Below are 22,792 nucleotides of genomic sequence, written 5' to 3' on the forward strand. Positions count from 1 at the left end.
TATGACTTCACGTCGTTCTCATCTCTTCAGCCATCACAAGTCCTGTCAAGTAAAATTCTGAGCCATTATATCAGGTTCTCTATGGTTCATTGAGAAAGAACAAAGGAAACATTCTCTCCAAGGTTATAATACTGACAGGGGAAAAAAATAGTATCTAAGACCAGCTGAGAAGTATTTGGAAAAGTTCTAACAGCAGGACTCTTATTAAAATAAGTATAGCCTATAAGTCATAGTGATGCAGGCAGGAAAAAAAAGCCCTGCTCCTAACTTCAGCTCTTAAAGAAAACAAAAGTTTGATCCCAGAAGGAAATTTAAATATTTCTGAAAAAGCCTGATAGCAATCTTTAAAAAGGCATATTTTGTATCAAAGCAACTTCGTTTTCTTTTCTCTGTAAGGTGCTGATTTGGTTTCCCATTGGGCACCTAAGGGGGGAAAAAAAAAAAAACAAACCAACAAAACCCTTTAGCGCTGTACGATCCCTCTTTTCAATAGCAGAACACGTTAGACCAGTCTGGTCTGCTTCACCCAGCGCCATGCTGCAACCTGTCTCGCTTCCCAGACACACAAACAAGGCTGCGCATCCCTAGATTTCACCCCGAAGCGTTAAACAGCGAGAAGCATTTTACCCCCAGTGAAACCCATTAGCAAAAAACAAAACAAAACAAAACAAAAACCTACCTCCATCGCAAAAGCGCACACTGGAGTCAATTCAAAATTTTCCCTGCTGCTGCATGAGAATCACACGGTGTGGGGCTAGGCATTGGAAAGCTTCAGAAATATATTCAAAGTGTTATTTCCATATCTCTGCTTAAATTCAAAACGTATATTGTTGGTTCCAGGTGTCTTAGTGCTTATCTCTGCTTAGATTCAGCCGTGTATTGTTGGTTCAAGGTGTCTTAGCATACTTGAACAAGCGTGGAATCAATCAACTGAACGTAGAAAAATACATCAACTGACTTCAAAGGAAAAGAAATTCTTTACATTAACTCTTAACGCTGTTAATAGAGGCAAGAGGGAATACAGAACAGCATTCTGCAACCGCCCTTTAAACAGCGGTTTGGATTAAAATCAATGAAACTGACACAACGCTATTATTTACATCAGTGTATAAAATCATTGAAGCTAGTAATTAATATGATTTATTGGCTTATTTGTAACAATAAAAGAAACATTAATATGTCCTATGCTATTAAGAGGCTAAAAATGAATAACCCGTTTTTAGGCTGTTCTGGGGTGGGGTTTTTTTTCTGCCTGTGTTTCTAAATAGTTAGCAATTATCAGTATTTCCTCTTAAAACGTCACGATTTGATCATTTTCTATAAAATATCATGGGAGATTGTTAAAAGGAATGTATTCTGCCTACTGCAAAAGATGCAAGGATGAATTTCAAAGCGCCGCACCCTGCAAAACTTGAGGATGCATTAGAGTAACTGGGAATTTGAGTTCTGGGTGTCAAATCCACCAACACTCGCTTATGCTTAACCAAAAAGGTTCTTAATATTTGGTGAAGAAACTCCTGAACCTTTCAAATATATCTATAGAGCATAGGGGAGAAGTGATAAATGTATTGAGGTTTCGCATGTCCTTCTGGGCCCAAACTTTAATTACTGTAATAACACTCTAATGAAAAATAAATACTCAATACTTCACATGACCTGGCCAAAACTGTATCTGCTGATAGCAGGTATGCAACGGCACCTAACTACGGAGGCATATTTAGGGGGTTTGTTTCATTTTGGGTGATTCCAGAAGCTGTGCTTTCTATCTCACTGATAACTGGTGACTTACAGACTACACACTGGTTAGCAAAGCCTTCTACAACTTGTGCCGTCTCGCATAAATCCACATTCACCTCCTCCCCAAACAGTCAGCTAATTTCTCACTAATAACTACTACCTTACTGACATTTTGAGGGCTTAACGACTGACACAACATGAAGAAACTGTCATTATTTTCTGACACAGTTTTTCTATCAGAAATACTGGTTCAATGAGATTAAACTCTTTCAGGACCACGCCAATGTTCCGTTTACTTTACACGGGAAAATGTCAGAGTGCCTTGATAAAGTTGAAACAAAATATTTTGTTGTGCAAGGTACACAAAGATGACTATTTTTCTTTCTGATTACAAATTAAAATGGGGTTTCAACATCTTGGAATTATCCCCAAGTTGGGAATTCCTTTTGAGTGTGGGGGAAAAACAACAGAATAAGAGCAACTGAAAAAACAGCAAGGTGATTTCATTTACATGTTGCAAGTCTCCTACCTATATTACATATCAGAACAAGGTTAATTCTTGTAATCTCAGTAGTTCAGCTGATGAACTGACACCCTCTCTTCACTACAGAAGGTAAAAATTCCTTATAGCCTGCTAGGAATATTTTCCTTGTTGAAACAACGCTGTCTGATTCCTCAAATTAAAACGAATCTTTAAAAATCCAAGGAAAATTATGACACTTACATACTTGCAAAGTTTCTACATCTTAATAATTCTAATTTTTCTTTTCACCCACACCCTGCTTCCCCCCCTCCCCAATCTAGGAAGAGGAGGAAGGCTGGAAAATGGCTCCCAGTAATTTCCTTTCAATAATGGAGGAAGGAAACAGTCAATACAAAGGTCAGTAGAAAAAGATAACAATTACAGCTGGAATGTTCTTCCAGTTCAGCTTAATCTGAATGCCATTTCTATAAGGTCAAGCTGGGCAGCTGCCCAAACTACAGAACATTAGAGAAATGAGGACATTAGGTGAAATGGTATTTAGGAAAGGGGTCTCTCAGTACCTTCAAGTCTTAGGATTCTCTCAAAATCATCAAGCTAATCATACAGGAAGGTACATTTCCATGAGTGAAAGTGGCCAAACTGGAACAAAGTGCTTAGATGTACATGCAGGGCCTTCCTTGGATTTTCTGAGGGCAATAAAAATGACATCTGAATAGCAAATAACTCAAAAGCATTATACTATAGATCAGAATCAATTTTTTCACTTTCCTGTAACTCTTTATCCTCTCTTCCTCTCACTCATGGAAAGCAACCACAGCTTCGTTTTCCTACAGTCTACAGCTAAAGAAATTATTTTTGATTACATGTTTCAGTAGGAGGGTCATCTTTTCGAGCAGGGGCATGAGAAATGCTGCTGGAATATGAATATACTTGCTTTAGTCAAAGCATGTGGAACTTAACAAACATAATTCAAACTTATAGCTAGGAGACTGGTGGTTTTTTCCCTTTGAGAAAGCATCCAAAACCAGGGATTTTTCAAGTTTAAAAAGCGGTTTGCACAAAAGGACATCTTCCTCTTTTCCATCTCTCTTCTGCCCTCTCCTCTGCGCTTGATACCTTCGTCTGGCTCCTAAACACTTGCCTTCCGCGTGCTCCCTCGATGCACAAGGGAGTCAGCGATCCCTTCTGCTGGAGGTGAGCGTGGAAGTCAGGCACTGGCTGAAACGGGGAGGAGAACCTCTCCCATGAGCTACAAGCAAACAGCACGATAGGACTCCAAAGGTCAGATAAGCCAAACTGAAGTCCTCCGTTGCGAAAGTGTGCCTGATCAAAGCTTTCAGGGGTGATTTTTCCCCTATTTTATGCAGATTGTCTTCTCAAAGAATTATTAAAAATATCTTTTCTGCTCCCCGCTCTGCAGAGTTAGTGGCTTGCTAAAATTCTTCATACGAACAATCTCCATTATTTTCTAAAACAACCTCTAAAACACTTACTTTATATACCATTGTTGGAAACGGCCAGTTTCTGCGTGACATCTACTTTTACACACGTGGAGCAAATGTGAGCAGTCTGAATCATTACCTCCATCTTCCCGGGGTTTATTTTTGCAGTACCCTGTGCTGTAAGGCATTAATGTGCTATTTTCCCCCCATTATACAGATGGCCAGTTGATATTTGACTTGCTCGGTTGTTGCAGAGCCTATTTGAATTCAACCCAGATACCCCACGGCCCAAACTTTAAGGTGTGGCGATATTACGGATTTTTAACCAGGCATCAAAAGGTTCCAATCTTTTTGCCAGGAGGTTGAAAGTAGCCATTTTAAGAAAAGCCTCATGCTTCAGATAAATATATTTCAATCATTAGTCACAAGCTGTTCTCTGAAGTTCAGGGATGTTGGAACGACCTACTAGTCTGCAGAGTGAAAACCAATACTGCAGAGATGGTGCTGTTAGCAGTCCCATTAGTGGAACTGGGCTGTCTTTTGAGTCCGCAGCTAGAGGTATGCATATGAAATAATCCAAAGATAAGCATGCACTATTTTAGAAGAGGTGATATAAATTGCACTGTGTACACACACACACGCAAAAAATAGCTCCCGTAGCTGGATGACCCTGTCTGTAACAAAATACCAGGCTCTTTTGACCAGCCAGTGAAAACATAACATCCTTACCCTCCTGACCTTAACTTTAAAAATAACTCTGAAATATTTTGTTGATCTATAAAAGAACAACATAGCATCTAACACCTATGAGTTATTGATCTCTTTTCTAAAATTAGGGACCTTTAACCTAGCGGCTAATAGAGCACTCGGAAAACTCATTGCCAGGTAATATCAGAGGCAGCTGCCTAATCTGTGGGGACTGTCGCTGGTTTGCCTGCAGTGGATATTAACTGCTAATCAATTTACAAAATGATAATAAACAATTATGAAAACAGAATTAAAAAAAATCTATGGATCTCTCTATGAAAAAATAAATATCTAAAACCTAGTACTCCTGTGAAAACATAGCGCTTTCAACCTGTTGACCCAAGTCAGGAAAGTGTTTAAAAATTCACATAACTCCCATGTAACAGACCCTTTCCCCAAGGCTGGAATTCCAGGCTGGTAACCCTGGAGGAGGTACCTTTTAACTAGGGCAAATCAGCTTTCCCTCTTGAAATATTACATGACATCTGTCATGCCATCTGATGACCTGCAAGTAATTTAAAGAAATTAACGCCTATGCCTTTGAGTTTCTTTCCTCATTACCAAAAAAATCCACTTTCCTTCTCCATCTCTACCCATTTGCAGTTAGGAAATTAAGACTACTCACCTGCAAAAACTATTCCCTATGTGTAAAGCCACAAATACTCTGCACGTAATTGGACTCTGAAAATTCGTAGGGGACGGAAATAGCAACCAGTGTTACATTAACTGGACTAAAACTTGAATGATGTCCTGTGGGTACTGTGAAAACCTCCCTGAATTTATAGTGCCTCAGAAATGGCAGCGGGTAGAGGAAAGAGTACCCTGTACAAAACAGATCCGTAAAGGAACCTGTGCCTTAAAGTGGAAAGCTGTCATTTTCAATCATCTGGAAATTGAATTAGCACATACTGCTGGAGATTAGCTGTCATTTATAAAGATACTATCATGGCTCGAAATGCAAGACGTGAATTGTCTTCCTTCAAACGAGATCAAAAAATGTAGAGAGAAGAGAGGCATTTCCATTAGAACGGTACCTTTTGCTAATAACGGAGAATTCAAATAAGCACTGAGCTTGCCAGACTTCATTTACCTTTATTTCTAAAGAGCAAATTGCAGTTTTCCACAACAAAAATAAAGTAGCTAACGATCCTGAGGTGCAGTTATTTATTATAAGCAGCGTGGTTTAGGTTTTTTGTTGGGTTTTTTTTGGTTTTGGGGTTGGGGTTTTTTGTTGGTTTTTTTTGTTTGTTTGGGGTTTTTTTTTGATCATCAGTTTGCATAAGCTTGCTTTGTTCCTGGAGTTAGGTCTCCTTATTACTTACCCTGTGCACAGCACTAAGAAATAAAGGTGCTATGTCAGGTGGGCCTTGTCCCTCTTTGGAAAAGACTTCAGCCACTTCTCAATTACTGCACCAAGCTTAAAACTCCCCAGAGAGTTAAAACTCTGTGTCCCTTGTGAGTTGGATGCAGGTTGTTGCTGTCAGACTCCCTGTCCTCTCACTCCCATGTCCATGGGCTCCATTTATGCCTATTCCAGTGCTCCTGGCCCATATTTCAGCCTCAGGCTAATTACTACAAAGGCTAACTAGCAAGCTTACAGCAGTTTTAACTTAGCATTAGATAACTGAGCAGGAGAGAACAAGGAAAATTCCTGGTTTTAAATTAAACACCTTCCTTTGGTCCCCAAGCTTTCATTATGCCAGCCAAGAGTCATGCATACAGAGCACGTTTCTAAGGACAGGAGTCATCTTTGACTTCTTCACGGTAAAGATTTAAGCACGATGCTGTTGAAGCAGTGAGGAAGAGAATGCCAACATCAGGCACGATGTGGTTTGGCCGATACTGTACTACCTGCTCTTGAAGGCGAATGCCACTCCGGGCCTTCAGCTTTACAGCCCAAAAACGACAACCTCGATATCCCATTATCCTCCTGAAATCTCATACCAATTTATGGCCCGAGGCAAAAAAAAAAAAAAACAAAAACAAAAAGTAGTAAAAGAAGTTAACCTCAAGATTTACGGATCCTAACACAACAGGGCTCTGAACTTGGTAAGGGTCCATAGAGCCTGCTACTTTCATACATATAATAATTTAATAAAGGCTGCCTACAACTACCTATTTTTTGCCTCTAGAAGCAGTTGGAGAAACCTATGGCTTCTGTAACTTTTCCCCCCTTTTTTTCCCTTTCTTTTGGATAACAGCCATTTGGCAGAACAGAGATGAGGGATGGGATTTTCTCCAGGATCATGACCCGGAGCTGATCAAAGAGGAGAAACGGGAAGAAGTGGAGGAAGAGATCAGAGTGCAGGTGTGCTTACAATAGTAAGAGGACACTAATAACGTGCCTTGCCTGGGTATATTTCTCTACAGCTGTAAGAACTGGCCCTGGCATAGACCTTACCTCCTTCCAGAGTCCCTACTGTCTGTTCTTTGCTTTAACCCTTGTTTAGCTGAACATTTGTCTCGAGCGTGGTGGCAGAACAGAAGACTTAGATTCAACTGTGTTTGTCCGGGTAGGTTGATGAATTGATGCAACAGAAACTGGAGAATCTCAAACTGGCTGTGGATGGAGAGAAGAGCAACAAACAGAAAAAAGGAAGAAAGAGTGAAAAGGTAAGAGCAGCAAGTTGGGAGAATTCAAGGTGGATCTCCCATTTTCTGCCCAGATACAGCGGTATTCACTGCAAACCCTAGTCTCACAGATACCCATATGAAAACGTCAGCCCTTAAACATTTACTGACTCTCAAGTCAGAAGCATTTTAAAAAAAAAAAAAAGCAGCATTTAAAAAAAAAAAAACCTATTCACCTGTGGCTTTTTTCAGGGCCTTTTCCCTTTAGCTGTTGTTATTCCTTAACCTTTATAAAAATTGCTTAGGAGAAGTTGAACTATTCTAGAGATAAATCATTACAAGATAGATCCGATTTTCCAAGAAGGATACGTGCTCCTTTGAAAACCTGTGATCCAATCAAACAGCAAAATCCAAGCAACCCCTCTCTAAGGTGACAGGTTCAGGCTAATGCAGTCTTCCAAGGCAGGCACGGATCTGGCTGCCAGTAAGTTTTCCAGCTGATGGCTGTTTTCCTACCAGATGAGGGCTGGTTAATGTGTTTCAAAACTGTACACCAAAAAAAAAAAAAACCAAACCCCAAAATTCACTTTGAATATTTTCATGTAACCTTTCATTTATCTCTAACACATAGATCTTGGCCAGCCAGGTCCACATTAATTATGTTACTACTTACTATTGAAGGGTTTGGAAACTTGCAATTGAGGCAAGTTTCTTTAAGCACATAAAATAGGTTAAAGACATACAATACTTTTAATGTGTGTTACCCAGTGAAACACAGCACGTCGTGTTCACATGTAGTTCCACAGCAGTACCATATGCAGAGTTCCTTACCCAAGCGTTTAAACTACAGATCACATCAGTGCAAAATAACTCGGAGCTTACAGACCCTACCGTTCAATCAGCAGATCCACTGAAAATCCTCAGGGCAAAATAGCCAGCCCTAATCTCATCTTGGATTTCATCTCTATAATCCTTTTAGCATGCAAATACTTGCTGTTGCTGTGCTTCTGCTCAAATTATCTTTGAAAGTGCTCTTTTCACCTGACAAACGTGCGGGGGCAATTTAATAATGCAAGACTGGCGCGACTCTGAAAACCGATACCAATTGGATTGCTAAATCTGTTTCAAAAATAGGGAGGCTTAAGATACACAGACAAAATATGGCAACAGTCTTCCCAAAGTTGTGATGGGCAGATGCAGTTAGATCAGCTGGTCAGAACTGCTTCAAAATGTCCCACTGGAATTATAAAGCTTTGTGTTAGGGGTTGGGTTGGATCCCCCCCACCCCACCCTGGCTTCAGTGATAACGTTGGAATGGTTTTGGGTGGAGGGAGGTTATTTAACTTTTGTTTTCCCAAGTTGTGCCAGTAGCCTGAGAGAATGGCGGGGAGGGGAGAAGGGGGGAAAGAAGTACTAATTAAATAATACAAGTTCCCTAAAGATTTTATCTGATAGGGAGGAAAAAAAAAAAGAAAACCACACAGTTCTATTTTAGGGGTGGGGAGTGGAAGGAGATACACAGTTTTAGTCAAAACACATTTTCCCTGGGCAAGCCTATTTGAAGTGTTCAATTGGCATTGGCAAAGCCTTTTTCTAATTAGTATTTGCATAAATATCTCAGTCCATAAACCAACGCAGCGCATGCATACCTGAGCACACAGACTTCAGATCTGCTTTATGAAAATCTGGCCAATATAACAAGAATAATATGAGCTGGAAAGTTTTGGAAGCAGCTCGTTAATTTGTTATTCAGAAAAAAAAAAATAATCCTCTAGTTTTTCAAGGCCATATCCTAGGTCCCGTACGTCTACCCCCAACTACACAACGTGAAATAACAGCGGGTTTGGGTCCTCACTGTAGGCATGATCATGTTTGGACCACGATGTAAAACTTTTTGCCCAAAAAGAGATATTCTGCAAAGAAAAGCATTCTCGGGAGGATTCAACATCAGAGAAATCCAACCTTTTTCTGCACTCTGGCAGTGGGAATGGGCAGCAAGGGTAATTCCTCTAAGTGAACTCTTACAAGTGGAATTTTCAGTCTAGGGGCAGAATGTCTAGGGGTGTCTAGGGCACCCCTAATTCACGATGCCGCATTTGGCCGCCCCCAGTAGAACTAGGGCTTTTTTTGTTGTCAGGGAACAGTCACTACCCAGAGGTGTACAGGATAGATGTCCTCTGCATTTTCCAGCACACCTTAGGATAAGTGGTTTACAACTTAAAAAAAAAACCTCTGTCGAGTCCGTATTTAAAAAAATAAATAAATAAATCTGCCTGATCCACAGGAAATAATTTCAGTTTGAAATCCTTTTTGGAAGTCCTTTTTGTGGGGAATCCAGCAAGGATATTTTAGAATTGGACTCTAAAAGGAAAGCATAAGGAAGCTAATTGCTCCCTCCCAGTCAGTGTTTGAGGTGTCTCAGGTCTCAGATAAACAAAATTTAACAACTCCAGGCGTATGTGTAGGCCACTCCTTGATTTCCATGCACTGACTTTCTAGGCTGAACTTTATCACTGGCTCCCAGACCTTCAAATACCACTTAATACTAAAAGCTGACACTTAACCCTATCAAGAATTACTCTTCCTGCCCCTAAGATAAAGCACCCTTTTGCCACCTTTGTGGAAAAATCATTTTGGGTGGAAGGACAAATTGCTTTTCACATTACAAATGGGTCTCCAGACCATTAGGCTAGTCCGGAAATCCTTAAACTGATTAGATTGCACGTAGTGTGCAACAAGCCACACTTCTGTCATTTGAGGCATAAATCCTGTGCCTCTATTTGTGTTGGAAGCATCTCACCCCACAGATTGTCCCACTTATTATTTGTCTTTGTGGTCCAGCATTAAGTATAGAGCGCAAGCGTCCTCGTTAAGAGACACACTGTGCTGGGCTCTGATTGCTCCAGATAGCTCCTGCTCCGATGACTGTCAGAGGAGAGGGGATAAGGATACAACAGAAACAAAGGAACGTGGTTCAGCTCTGCTGTAAATTGTCTTTTTCTTCACTACGCACAGTGGCAGCTGGTCATCTGCCCAGCGGTGGATCAGCACGCTGGGATTGTAAGCGCCTGTGTAAAAACAGGCTGAGGAAAGACCTGAAGGGAGGTTGCCTCCTAGTGAAAGATATGGCATTGATGCCTAGGAAGGCTGGCAAAGAGAAGTTAGACGGTCTAAGTCCCCACCCAGCCTCAAGGAGCCTGTTATAAAGTACCTGAAGTACTAGCTAGCGTTTTCCAAAGTATTTGATTTCTAAAAAGTTGGTGTCGTTCTTGTGCCAGCACAAACTTTTTAGTGAAATGCTGTTGTTCTGAGTCCATCCCTTTCTGCTGACAGCCCAAGCTTCTGATTTGGGCGGCTCAACACAACCCACCAGCTTTACAAGTATTTCTTCTAGATGGATGCCACGTACCCAATGGGCTTTGCAGCCAAAGGTGCTTCTCTTGGGAGTCTGTAGCCAAGTAAACCACCACAGACTTGGCTCTTTAAACTGGCTTTCCACCCAACATAAGAGCTGACAGATCAGCTCTCTGCAGTTACTGACCTGGAAGTTACATTTGAGTGTTTATCAGAGTGCTTTTTATCGGGCCCATTGTGCTGCGTTTCCTGCTCTGCTCCCCCAAGGGTTTGTTTCCCATCCAACTGCAGGTAAAGCAACCCATTGCAAGTGAACGCCCCCACACATACACAAAGGCATGGCCAGAATTCAGAAAAAAAAAACAGAAAGAGGTGACATGGGAACCTAAACACGTAAAAGTTGCTTCTGAAATAGGCCTTGCTAGCATCTCAACGCAGCTTTAGATACCCCTTTTTGATGCAGCCAGGCAGAAGTAAAGAAAAGCGCGAGAGGTTAACTATAGCAACGGCTACGACAAGAATATGGACATCAGTCAAAGGCTCTGTAAGAACAAAGCCATAGTGAATAAGGCCAGGAGACAGGCTGGGCCAGAACTGACGAAAGGCTGGGTTTGAGGACAGCAATTCACAATCCCAGTTGGATTTTCTGTAGTTGATGGAGATTAGCGCCCAGAGCTCTCAGCCAGCTGTGGGGGCTGGAACCTCTTTGGTTGATGTAGCTAAATCCAACAGGGATTACAGATCAGAACCCCTCATTTAGCAAGAGCTTAATAATCAGCAGAAACATCTTTCTCTAAGGACTTTTTCAGTACGAGCATGAGAAGCTGCTCTCTCTATCTTGGTATTGCCAGAAAAGACTTCTCGACTCTGGAGCAAATCTGCCCTTGCTCAGACTCCCATCCAAGCATCACACATGATCCAAGGAGCCCTCTCAAACACTTCAGACTGCTGCTTATACACTGTCATTTCCCTTAAACCCCAGGAATACTTTCCTGTTGTTACTTTCCATGTACTTGGTGGCAGAAGCTGGAGACAGCCGATGGCAGCAGGACTTGTATCATCACAGCCAAAGAGTGACGCAGATCCCGCGGTTCCAACATGGAACGGTTCCCTCAATGAGATGTTTTGGCTACCCTCTCCCTTCTGGTGCCAGAGATGACTCTCTGGCTCTGGAATCTGCTCTCAAATCAGGTCCGTGTTTGCTCATAGCAACCTCTGAGCTACTCCAACCATTTCCATGAGCCTACACGGTAAGACAAGATACCATGCTGAGAACAGAAGGTCTTCTGTCATCTGCCAGCTAATAACTGATGCAGTTCACTACATGTGACTTACCAAAGCAGAAAATAGCCGAGTAAATGGATGGCTACACAGAAGCTAGACTTTCAGAGATAGAAAGAAGGAGATTTCCATTATAAGTGATGAGCGTGTTCACATTCATTAAACATTATAATTTTCTAAATAAAAGCAGTTCCCAGTAAGACATTTTGGAGAAAAGCCATTGTCTACAATTCATATTTCCCCTTATCGCATCTCAGTGTTTGCCAAATTTCCCATAAATGCTGATGTTAATTAGGAAAACACATTTTCCCCTTGCATAGTTCATTTTTGGTTTGCTGTTGAGTTTTTTATTGGTGAAGCTGCCTTGAGGACAATACCAGTTGGCCAATAAATTCAACATATGCTTAGTGTCTTTACATAGGTAGAAATGTGCTTTTCTTCCCAGTCAGACCCCATGATATGTAATTTCTAGCTTGTTGGAAGAAAGGTTAAAGAGATAAAGCTGGAGGAACACCAGAAAAACTGCTGACAGTCTCAGTATTTCCTCGGCTGTTAAAACAGCATGGCATATGCTTTGTTCTTCCCATTCCTTTTCTTTAAAACAAAACCCCACTGGCGCATTCTAACAAGTATTTGCTGCCAAGCTTATTTATGTAAAGAAACCTGAGGTGTAGTTTTGCAGAAATGGAGTTGTTTGCATTATTCTAATCCAAGACTTAAAACCATCACCTTTTCCCAGATAGCATATCCATATAGCTCTGGGTTTAATTTACGTTTTCATCTAGATTCTCTTTGTTGCATTGTAAACACTAACAGGTGATTGAACCATAGGTTATTTACATTGCAAGCGTCCCCCAAAACTTTAAATTGATACATTTCTGAATATTGCTGATCCACTTTAGGAAAAAAACAGCATTTTCCAGCTAATTAGATAGGATTATTTTTTTTCCTCTCTACAGACCTCTGCAAAAGTATTCACTATTAAAAAAAAAATAAAGTAAACGATTGTATTCCCAAGAAAGCAAACATAAACTTTTGGAAAGAATAAGCTGTCTTTATCAGCTGAACTTTTAAGCACATGCCTAAATTTAAGCCATTTGAGGAAGTCCCATGGTGCATAAATGTTGCTTCAGTTCCACTGAACTAATTCCGAAGTGCTTTGCAGAACTTGAGTATGGACACCAGTGGTGGGCACTAACATGGATTAATTATGCGCTTTCCACTACTAATTATCCCTAACCATATTTATGGCTTGTGAGCTGTAATTAATGGAGAGGCTTGACATTACTTATTCACATCTTTCTTATTTATGTTTTCCATGGGTTTTTTGCAGTACGTAAGAGAAACTAGTCACCCAAGTCATAAAATCTTCCCATAGTGAAAGCGTGGTGAAAAATATCGAGAGAAGAGTGGGTCAGTGTTTTTCTGACCTCTTCAAGCTTCTCCCCCGAGGCATTAGGAAAGAAAATCTGATGGATAGGAGATTAGCCAGAGAACTCAGGAGGGTTGGTTTGGGGTTCTGGTCCAGCTGTAAGCACCCTGCAGGACCTCAGGGAATCACAGAATGGTTTGGGTTGGAAGGCACCTTAAAGGTCATCTAGTTCCAACTCCCTGCCCTGGACAGGGACACCTCCCACCAGACCAGGTTGCTCAAAGCCCCATCTAACCCGGTCTCGAAGGGAAGCTGCTTGTATATTTTACCCCAAAGTTAAAACAACAAAAAAAAAAATCCCAAACAAAGCAGCACGAACAGCTTATGGAGCAGCTACTTGGACTCCACACCTTTTTACTTCCTGCTTCCCTCTTGGGTAAGGGCAATACCCACTCAAACCACAGAGTCGTGCTCTAAAAGGGAAGGAGAGAAGAGTTTTCTCTTGGGGCAAATGACTCCGGGATTCTTTTGTATGCAATCTCTACTGGAAGGAGCAGGCTGCCCAGAGAGGTGGTGCAGTCTCTGTCTCTGGAGACATTCCAAACCCGCCTGGACGCGTTCCTGTGCCACTTGCTCTGGGTGTCCCTGCTCTGGCAGGGGGTTGGACTAGATGATCTCCAGAGGTCCCTTCCAGCCCCGACCATTCTGTGATTGCTTTGAAATACGATGCTCTGGGCAGTCATTGAGAAGGTGACAGACGCAGATGATGTATACAAGCTCCCCGAGCAGCTAGATTCTAGAAGGAAGCAACACCCACTGGGTTCCTTCATGCCAAGTACAGTTCAAGAACACCTGCCACAGGATCTGCCCGAGATTCCTGGGCCGGACACAGCTCCTCAAGCCCAGGGTGCTCCACCTCTCTCATGCCTTAGTGAGGCACTTATAGATGGGAACATCTCCTGTGCTTTTATAAAGGGGGACATAACGTCCTTCCCTCAGTGCATTCAAGGATATGATTGTTTTCCCCTTTGGGTTCCTTCAGTAACAAGGGCCACATTCAAACGCTGAAACATTTTCTCTTCTGGCCCTCACTTTGCTTCAGTACACTGTATTAATGTCACTAATTCCAGCTTGTTTTTGCGGTCCTCAGAAAAAAAAGACAACCACGAGGAAAAAGATATCCGAGATGGAGGATGATTTAACTCCTGACAGGTAAAGATAGGCCCTGTTTACTTGAGATTCGGACAATGAGAGGCTGCATTCTCTTTGCGTTAGATATGCTGCCAACCCTTTCAGTTTTTAATTACACAAGGAGCATCTCAACATTGCTATGCTTACCAGCATCAGGAGCCCTACTATAAATAAAACCTCTTTGTTAACAGCTATAAACATCCATAAAGTGCCTAGACGATAAAAAAAATATATATCTTTCACAAACTTGACGCGCATACACTTTAGCTAAAAAAAAAAAAACAAAACTTTTTTTGGCATTCCCAGTGAAGATTACAACCTTCCCACTGCCCCTCCCCGACTGATGGCTTCACGGCACCACAAATTACAGGGCTACAAAGCACTGCTTTAATGGTACACAGCACAGACCTCGGTTTTCCCCCCCACCATCTTCTACACCGCATACAAATTAAGATCGCCATTCTGCAACAACACACCACTGGAGCCGGTCTCCATCGACTTCAGCCAGGTTAATTCCAGTATGCAAGGCTAAACACACAGAACATTTCGGCAGGGTGTCGTCCCTGTTTGCCATCCTCTCCGCAGGTGCAGGAGCACCTGGCAGTTTTGTTGACTGTCAGATTTTCCATCCCAGCTGAAGCCTGATAAAGCAGGCTGCAGACAGGCCCCTGGACTCCATAAATCACCCTTTACGTCTTAGGTAAAACATACATGTCATTAAATCAGTCTCATTTATCAATAAGAGTTCTGGCAGGTCTGGCAATTTGTGTATCCTTGCTCTTTTAAGCACCCTTATTTTATTTGGAGGATTTGAGAAGGGTTCTTCTTTTAACGTTACGTTTTCAGTACGCTCATGATGCATTCACTGATAATCCAGCTGTTTTTCACCTGTGCACATAACGCAGACATCTACGCAGAGATATCACCGCCGAGACCCGCCAACCCAGCAACAGGGCAGGGCAGGAGCAGACCCAGCATAAAGACACACACACACGCTCCATCACTGCAGGAGGAAACACATGGGATTCACCCCACAAACCCATTCGTATAGGACACACACAGCAAGACCTGGACTAGATCACTTGGGTGCTAGCACTACACAACCAGTCGATGATCTCTTTACCTGCTTTAAAATAAAAAAGCTCGCCAAGCGCATATCTGAAATAAACACGTCATGGATGGCAACAGAGCATGGCCTCTTCTGCAAGAGCAGTGCCAAAGTCCAACAACTGTGCATATATTCTGTGCTTTCAAAATTACTCTTGCACATACCTGCTGCTTATAAACAAACTTAATATGACATACGGCCACTTAAGAACACAAGCTTTTTAGTAGCTGGCTTTTAATCAGAGCTTATGTGGCATTTTGGCCCCAATGCTTTGCTCTTCCCTGCTGAGCGGGGAAGGAGGAAACACTTCAGAAATAACCAAGAGGAGCTCGGGTTCATCTCATTTTTGACATGGTGGAGGGGGCACAGGAGGCTTTAGTCAGCAGAGACTGATCACATCACACTAACTTGGAGGGGACTCAGGGCATGCATCATTAAAAGCTTGCGCAGTAAAAATAATAAGACAGGAAAAGCAGAAGTCATGCTCCCAACAGATCTGTCAAGTTAGTCCCATTCTACCTTCTGCTTGTTTTATGATGCATGCTCCAACATAAAATCACTGAGAATGAAAGCAAGAGTCAGAGTGACAAAGTCAACGTTGTTGAGGGCGCGTTAAATTTTGTATTTCTTTATTACTACTCCTATATTAATTGTGCCACTAACACTGCATAAACATAAAACTTCCCAGCTGAAATGGAAAAGGGCTGCAGACCTCAAATTATATATATTGTTTTATTAGCCAGCTGAGAGTTACTGTTAAATATTGTTATTGTGGCGGTACCAGAATGTTCCAATTAAGATAGGTAACAAAGACAAAAAAACCCGTCAGATATTGAAGAAGGATGTGAAAAGTGCACAAACAGTGAAAGACCTAAAAGGTTCAAATCAATATTGTTTACATGAACAATATAAGAATAGTTTCCAACAGGCTTATTCATTTTGTGTAATTCTCAAAGCAGTGTCAATCTGTAGAACCTGGTGCCAAAAGTGTCATTGAAATTGATATTTAGATAGAACTGCAAAAGAGAGACTAAGGAGAACATCTCCTTAGGTCTCCAGTAGAACATCTCCAATAGAAAACTGGATACAAGCGTATTAAATCCTCAATTATTGGGAACTATTTCCAACCACTCATGCAGATAGGAAGAAACCGTTCCACCAGAGAAGTTATGCCACAGTTTCCACTGCGGTTTTCCCCCTGTCTTCCTTTGGCCAGCATCACCCTGAGACTGCAGTAGATGGACCACTGGTTGCTCTGAGTCGTTTCCAGTATGTTCCTGATGAGATGAGGCTGTCTATTGCAAACAGAATAAATTCCAGGAAGAATTAATGAGTTACTACTAATTGGAGAGCTAAGTGACTAGGTATAGTAGTGTTAGGGTTGCTATTATTGTATAATTTAAAAATAATTTCCCAGTAATTGGTATTAATGAATGAGTATTACCCAAGTCATAACTGATCTTGCATCATCTGGAAATGGGTGATGGAACTCATGTGAGAGGGAGCCACGCGGCCTGTGAGGCAACAAAAGAGATTCCTTGCCATAACGCCGAAAACTGTACTTATTGATTTCATATTGATGGAGATGATCACCTTTACTTCTGAGCTACAAAACACATTAATAAAGCTGAGGAAGCATAAATAACTCTGAAGCTAGTTCGGTTATTGAAGGACTAAGCTTTTACTTACGGTTCCCTAGAATTTCTGACTGATGTCTCTTGCCCATAGGACCATCGATTCCCTGTACAAAGAACTAGTGGAAGAAGGATTATTAATAAAAGCCAAGACTGTGAATCTCTCCGATTATGTTGGTAAAGTACGCATTTTACAGCTAATATTGGGTTTAGTCTCACCAAACCTCCCAGCCATTCAATATTCACTGACCCCTATTTCCAGTCAAGAATGAGTTAAAGAGTAATTACACTTTCAGGACTTTCCGACTTTAGTATCTAAAGCCACCTATGCAGATGAAGTCTGTTTCTGCAGGGTGCTTAGCACCTTTCACTTCTGCTGCTGAAACCAGGACCTGCTTGCAGAGCTTAGCTCCAAGCACCAGCACCTGGAAGCCTTGCATGTTTTGGGGCATCACAAGCCACTCGGAGGTGGAACCAGGACATCCTTTAAGGAGCGCTGGCCAGGCACAGGCAAGACAGTGCAAGTCTGTCAGACTAAGGGTCATAATCCATCCAGAATATTTCCCAGACAACAGCAAAAATCATACCTTCAGCGTTTGTTCATTCAGCAGAGAAGACTCACCCCCTTACCTTCACCTCCCTGACTGCCCCTGAACTTTGAGGCATGTCTGGCCCTTGGTTTGAGTAAGATGTACCTCTGCCAAGTTCTGCATTTCACAGTCCTCTTGCCCAGTTTCTGTTACCTGCAGCTGCAGACGCGCTTGCCCGTGCTCCACACAGAGCAAAAAATCCCCTACTATGCAGGCTGCACAGGGGTCTGACCTCTCCAAAAGCATTTAGTGACACACAGCGAAATCACAGCAACCTTAGCAGTAAAAAACCCAAAAATTCAGTCCTTTCAGAGGCCACCATTATTTGAACTTACAGCCATCCAGAAATCACAATGCCACTGGCTGTTAGCGTAGTATGTAGCTGAGCCAGAAAAGCTGGATTCCCATACATCACCTCTAAATGCCACGTTGATAAAAACTCTTAGAAGCACCAATTACTGCCTTCAGAGTCTTTGGCCGCTCTGTTGAAGGGTGAATTAACAAGTATTCCATCCATTTTATGCTCAATAACGATCACAAAGTAAAGCAATGGAAGATTTTCATTATTCCTTCATTCACCCAAACAGTACCATCAAGGTCACTTTTGTCCAACAAACAATTCCCTACCACAGATGTTTTGAAAGCCCATCTTAGCCAGCAGATAACAATTACCAGCTGGTAACGTCAAACTTGGAAGCAGACTGAGATTGCTTTGGGCCATCTTCCCTTGACCCTGAAGTTTGAAGCCTTGGCTCCTCTGCAGCCGAGAGCAACACAAGGACTGCTCCAAATTACACAGGGAATATTCACGTCCCAGCAGCAGATGATTTTAGGCACAAAAGCGCGCGGTCTGGTGATATTCTCACCTGGCTGCCTACACCCGTGCCAGGTCGCCCGTGTGTCCCAGCACAGCCATGCAGACCAGGCAGCTAGGAGGTGGCCCAGACTGTCAAAGCCAGCTCTTCCGCACTCAAAACCCACTCATGCTTCTTGAGCAACCACAACAAGACACAGAAGGCGTTTAAAATTGGCCTACGATTCGGACCTAACTTTTTCTTTTTTTTTTAAAAAATACCAAAAAACCTCCCCTTTTAAGGACGCAGTCAAAGCCTGCAGAAAAAATAAGCCACCTGCTCCGCACTTACAGGGCTGAAGTCCAAGGAAGGTCACTCACTCCCGGTTCCTGGGGAAAGGACAAAGGAGTGGAATTGCGCTACACAGCGAGTAAAGGCACCAAAACGTCCCCCCTCTATGACAAACCGACATCACTGAACTAATTTTCTTGGTGACCTTATCTAAATTAGTCAGAGAATATCCACTGTGATTTATGTTCAGTTGCAATTAAACCCTTTGATGCCTTCTAATTAAATCTGTGAAGATTAATTCCTATCCAGTTTTTTTTTTTTTTTGATTTCTCCTTAAATAAAAGATAAAACCTGAAATGAATTTTATTCTTCAGAGGGGAGGGGGCAGTTGCACCAGGGCTTGTCTGCCTTTTTGCCCCCAGATTACAGCTCCACTTTCTCTCTAATTTACCTCTGCTCCAGGGAGCTCTAGCGCTCTCCCTTTTTATCTCCAAGAAAACGTAATATACTATTATTTTTTCCATAGTATTCATCGTAACGACGTGTATTCTGTGCTAAAAAATAATCATTGGCTACGTTGTCACAACTAGTTTTCTTGCTGGTGGCCCATCCTTCTGGATCTTTGTTCCCTAACGCATCTCGTATATGGGCTTTGACAGGGCAAGCAATGCGATTATGGCTCTGTAACAAGAGCTGAGGCAAGATTAGATTGTTTCAGTTCGTTTCAGGGATTTTTTTTTTTTTTAGTTTTCTTGGGTTGTTTTGTGGAGGGTGTTTTTGAACAAAAAAAAAAAAAAAAAAAAAGGTGAACTGCAAAGCATAGGAGCCCCACCAAATTAAGTGACACGCTTAAACGTCTAACATAGCGAGAAGGTGAGATGTGATGCAGCCAGGGGAAACGCTTGTTAAAATATCTTTTCCCCCTTTCTTAAACCCTTTTGATAGAGCACGGTTCACTGGGATTCCAGCCCTGCAAAAAAAAAAAAAAAAAAAAAATCGCAAATCTAAAAATCCTTTGCCAGCAACGTGATTTATGGTGCTACTAATGATTCTTCTCCACAAAGTTTCTTTAAAAGGTTACTCGAGAGCGACTGCTCTGCTGAACGCCTTCTGCAAGCTGGAAGGGAAAGTCCATGGTGTGTTTTAACTTCATTTTCCTTTGCAGTTCACCTTTCCGATTTCTCCGGGCCGCATTCCACAACAGTATTGCCCCGTTTGAGCCCCCCTTCCCTTGCTGGTTTGCTGAGAGCATGTTGCATTGGTATTCTCTGGTAGTTTTTCCATTGCTTGAGTTATGCATTTTATAACAATGCAGTGTCACATTTATTAAGAACGTGCTTCCTCCCCACAGGCGAGTACAGCTATCTGGGGACCACACTTCGTCAGGTAGATGTAGAGCCAATGCCCTCTCTGGCAGATGTCAGGCAGCTAATAGCGCTGTATGGAATATTGCCATTAGGTAAGAGCACAGCAAAAAATTACTAGAGGGCAGAATACAACGGCTTTGCTTCCTGTCACTAACCTGCATTTTTACTGGCTTTGACAGGGCTTGATTAATCGTAATCTAAAGCATTTTGCAGTCTAATTGTTTTTCAATTAAGCCTTCTGAGTGAAGACCGTATCATTTTAATAGTGCATAAAGGAGCTTGCACATGCTATTGTCAGGTATTGCATTTCCATGCCGTCTCTGTTTGCATGTTAACAGTTTGTGAATGGCAGCACATAAAAGGAAATCACTTGGGAAAGATAATAGCTAAAACAAGCTCCAGTGATCAAAATTAATCAAGTTAAGGGAAGGGCTAAGGTTGCAATTTACCTTTTACAAGCTGGCTAATGTTACTCAGTACTAAACAACGCAATTTAAGGAATTAGTCTGAATACATTTTGTACATCAGAGAGAACACTTTTTAAATGCCCTTGCAGTTTTAGTGCCAGACTTAGCCAATATCCAACAAGGCTTTGCTGGGTCAGGTTGTTTGCTTTGAATATAAAATCTACCCCATATTTTACTTGGGAACGGCTCGAAGCCAAACTCTAAAGATTGCAAGAAGTGCCTGTCTCAAGAGCTTCTACTCATATTTGCCTTGCACCCTGTTCCATTCCCAGTTAAATTTCAGGGAGCTTTTAACTAGGCATCTTCTCCCCCAGGCTGTGTCACTGCCTGCTCATCCCCTTTATAGGGCAAAATAGCCGATGTCTCCCTGCCTCCCGTTCTGGCAAACGGAGCAGAGATGACACAGAGCTTCTGCTTTTCCCTGCCTTCCAGAAAGACGGGTGCTCAGGCTGTTCTGTACATGCATACTCTTGGGGCTCTCCTCGGGCATTTCCTGGCTGCCCCTATCCCCAAAGCAGGCTCGGTGTGTTGGAGAAAGCTTGGTGCAGAAGTCTTGCTTCATTTGGGTGTCAGGAAGAGAAGAGTGCTCATCTGGAAGAGTCGGGGTGACAAACAGGATGCCAGCAGCACCCCTGCCTTCCACCTAGACAGGTCTTCCCATCTGAAACACTCTCGGCTGGTTTTTGGATAAACCCTCTGGGGCTGGCTGTGAGTCTGACCACAATCAGCTGAAGAGAGCTCAGCACTTATCCCTGTCTGCAGTGACCGCAACGCGGTATTCCGCATCCAACTCCTCCAGTGTTGTGTTTTAACACCATCTAATCTAATGAAATCAAGCCCTGAGACACCCCCCAAGGCAAGAGGAAAGGGAACCCATAAATTTTCTGCCATTTATACAATTGGTTAAAAATCCAATGCAGGGAGAAGAGACCCTAGACTAGTTAAACAAACAGAATACATTTGCAATCACAGTTTGAAAAATGCCTTTGAGTAAAAGGAAAGAAAAAAAAAAAAGGTCAGTCTTACATGAGCCAGAAAAAGGCAGAGGAATGGTTTCGTCTTTTGGGTGATATGTTATGGATGACATTTTACTTAATTGGTCTTAGAACTATTTAATCATCATATAATTGTGTATCTGTAGAAGGGAAAGTTTTTCCTCAAAATAGTCACCTGATGGCAAGGAAAGCTCCAGCTTAAATGGCATGGAGAAAATTATAAGTAGCTGAAAGGAGAAATAACAGTAGAAGACATACTTCATTCTTTAACCACAGAGGAGTCTGCTGCTCCCCTCATAATAAATCTATGTGTAATAGTAATAGATTGGTATGGAACGACCAAATATTAATAAAGCCTGGGTGGCTGACAACTTCACTACATCCTGCACAGTGCTGAGATAATGGCATTCATCTTAGCACTCAGTTCGTTGTCATTTATTTAGGCCGTTAAACCATTAGGACACAGATAGGCAGCCTGATTGGATTTGTTTTTAAATACCATCCTTGAGGGACCAAGCTGTCCCTCTTAACCTGGAGAGCTTTTCCAGGCTAAGCCACAGCCCATCACCTTTGGGGCCAGTTTCCCCCACTTTGGGGCCAGTCCCATAGTCTGATAGGTACCAGTCTCAAAGACCTTCAGAAGTACTGGATGCTCACACAGGTTTTCAAATCTGACTTTATAACAGCCACCACGACTGGCATAGGATGTTTTTAGGCATCAAGGCAGCAATGTTACCGGCCTACCGGTGGGGATGGATAAAGCATTTGACATTTCCTGATACTTCCATCTCCAGAGCTTCACCTGTACCTAATTCATACAGCAACAGACCTGCAGGGAAGACAAGTTCTATCACCATCAACCACCTCAGTCTCTCTCTGTGGCTCTTCTTTCACAACACGGGCATTTCTGCTCGGCTTTCCTCAGGTGATGGCGCATATTTCTTACAGCTCGTAATGAATTTACCTGGAGCAGCCAGAGAGACAGATTTAGAAGTGCTGAGCAGTCATCGCTGCTGGCAGAGCAAGCAAAGCATAGCAACCCTGGCATTTGCTCACCCAAATAAAACGAAGCAAACGGAAAAGGATCCACTCTTCTCCTAGCGGATATATCGTACCTGCTCTGCAATATGCATCTGCCACGTTCCCGACTGGGGAATGACATTGACTCCTCTGTACATGAGCTAACACTCAGCAGCCACACGTAGAGGGGATATCAGCAGTGCAGTGAAGGATTTTGGAGCAGAGCTAGCCTAAAGCGACAACAGTCGGTCTCTCCAGCGCTCACTGAACAGCAGTAACATTTAAGAGGAAAAATTACCCCAAAAGGGAAGTGCAGGCAGAAGTTAAAGGAGAGAAAACAAAACACA

At 42.3% G+C, this 22,792-nt stretch overlaps 1 protein-coding gene across 1 annotated transcript in view; it reads left to right on the top strand.

Annotated features, from left to right (window-relative positions):
- IQCA1 (IQ motif containing with AAA domain 1) overlaps positions 1-22,792 on the top strand; it is a 109,213-nt gene that overhangs the window by 64,673 nt on the left and 21,748 nt on the right. Inside the window, exons 9-14 of the mRNA XM_054210234.1 lie at positions 2,542-2,617; positions 6,612-6,718; positions 6,928-7,023; positions 14,139-14,200; positions 17,016-17,098; positions 19,948-20,055. Coding sequence (XP_054066209.1) covers positions 2,542-2,617; positions 6,612-6,718; positions 6,928-7,023; positions 14,139-14,200; positions 17,016-17,098; positions 19,948-20,055 — 532 coding nt within the window. The remainder of the gene's footprint in view (positions 1-2,541; positions 2,618-6,611; positions 6,719-6,927; positions 7,024-14,138; positions 14,201-17,015; positions 17,099-19,947; positions 20,056-22,792) is intronic.

The sequence above is a fragment of the Rissa tridactyla genome, chromosome 7, assembly GCF_028500815.1.
Source record: "Rissa tridactyla isolate bRisTri1 chromosome 7, bRisTri1.patW.cur.20221130, whole genome shotgun sequence".
Lineage (NCBI taxonomy): Eukaryota > Metazoa > Chordata > Aves > Charadriiformes > Laridae > Rissa > Rissa tridactyla.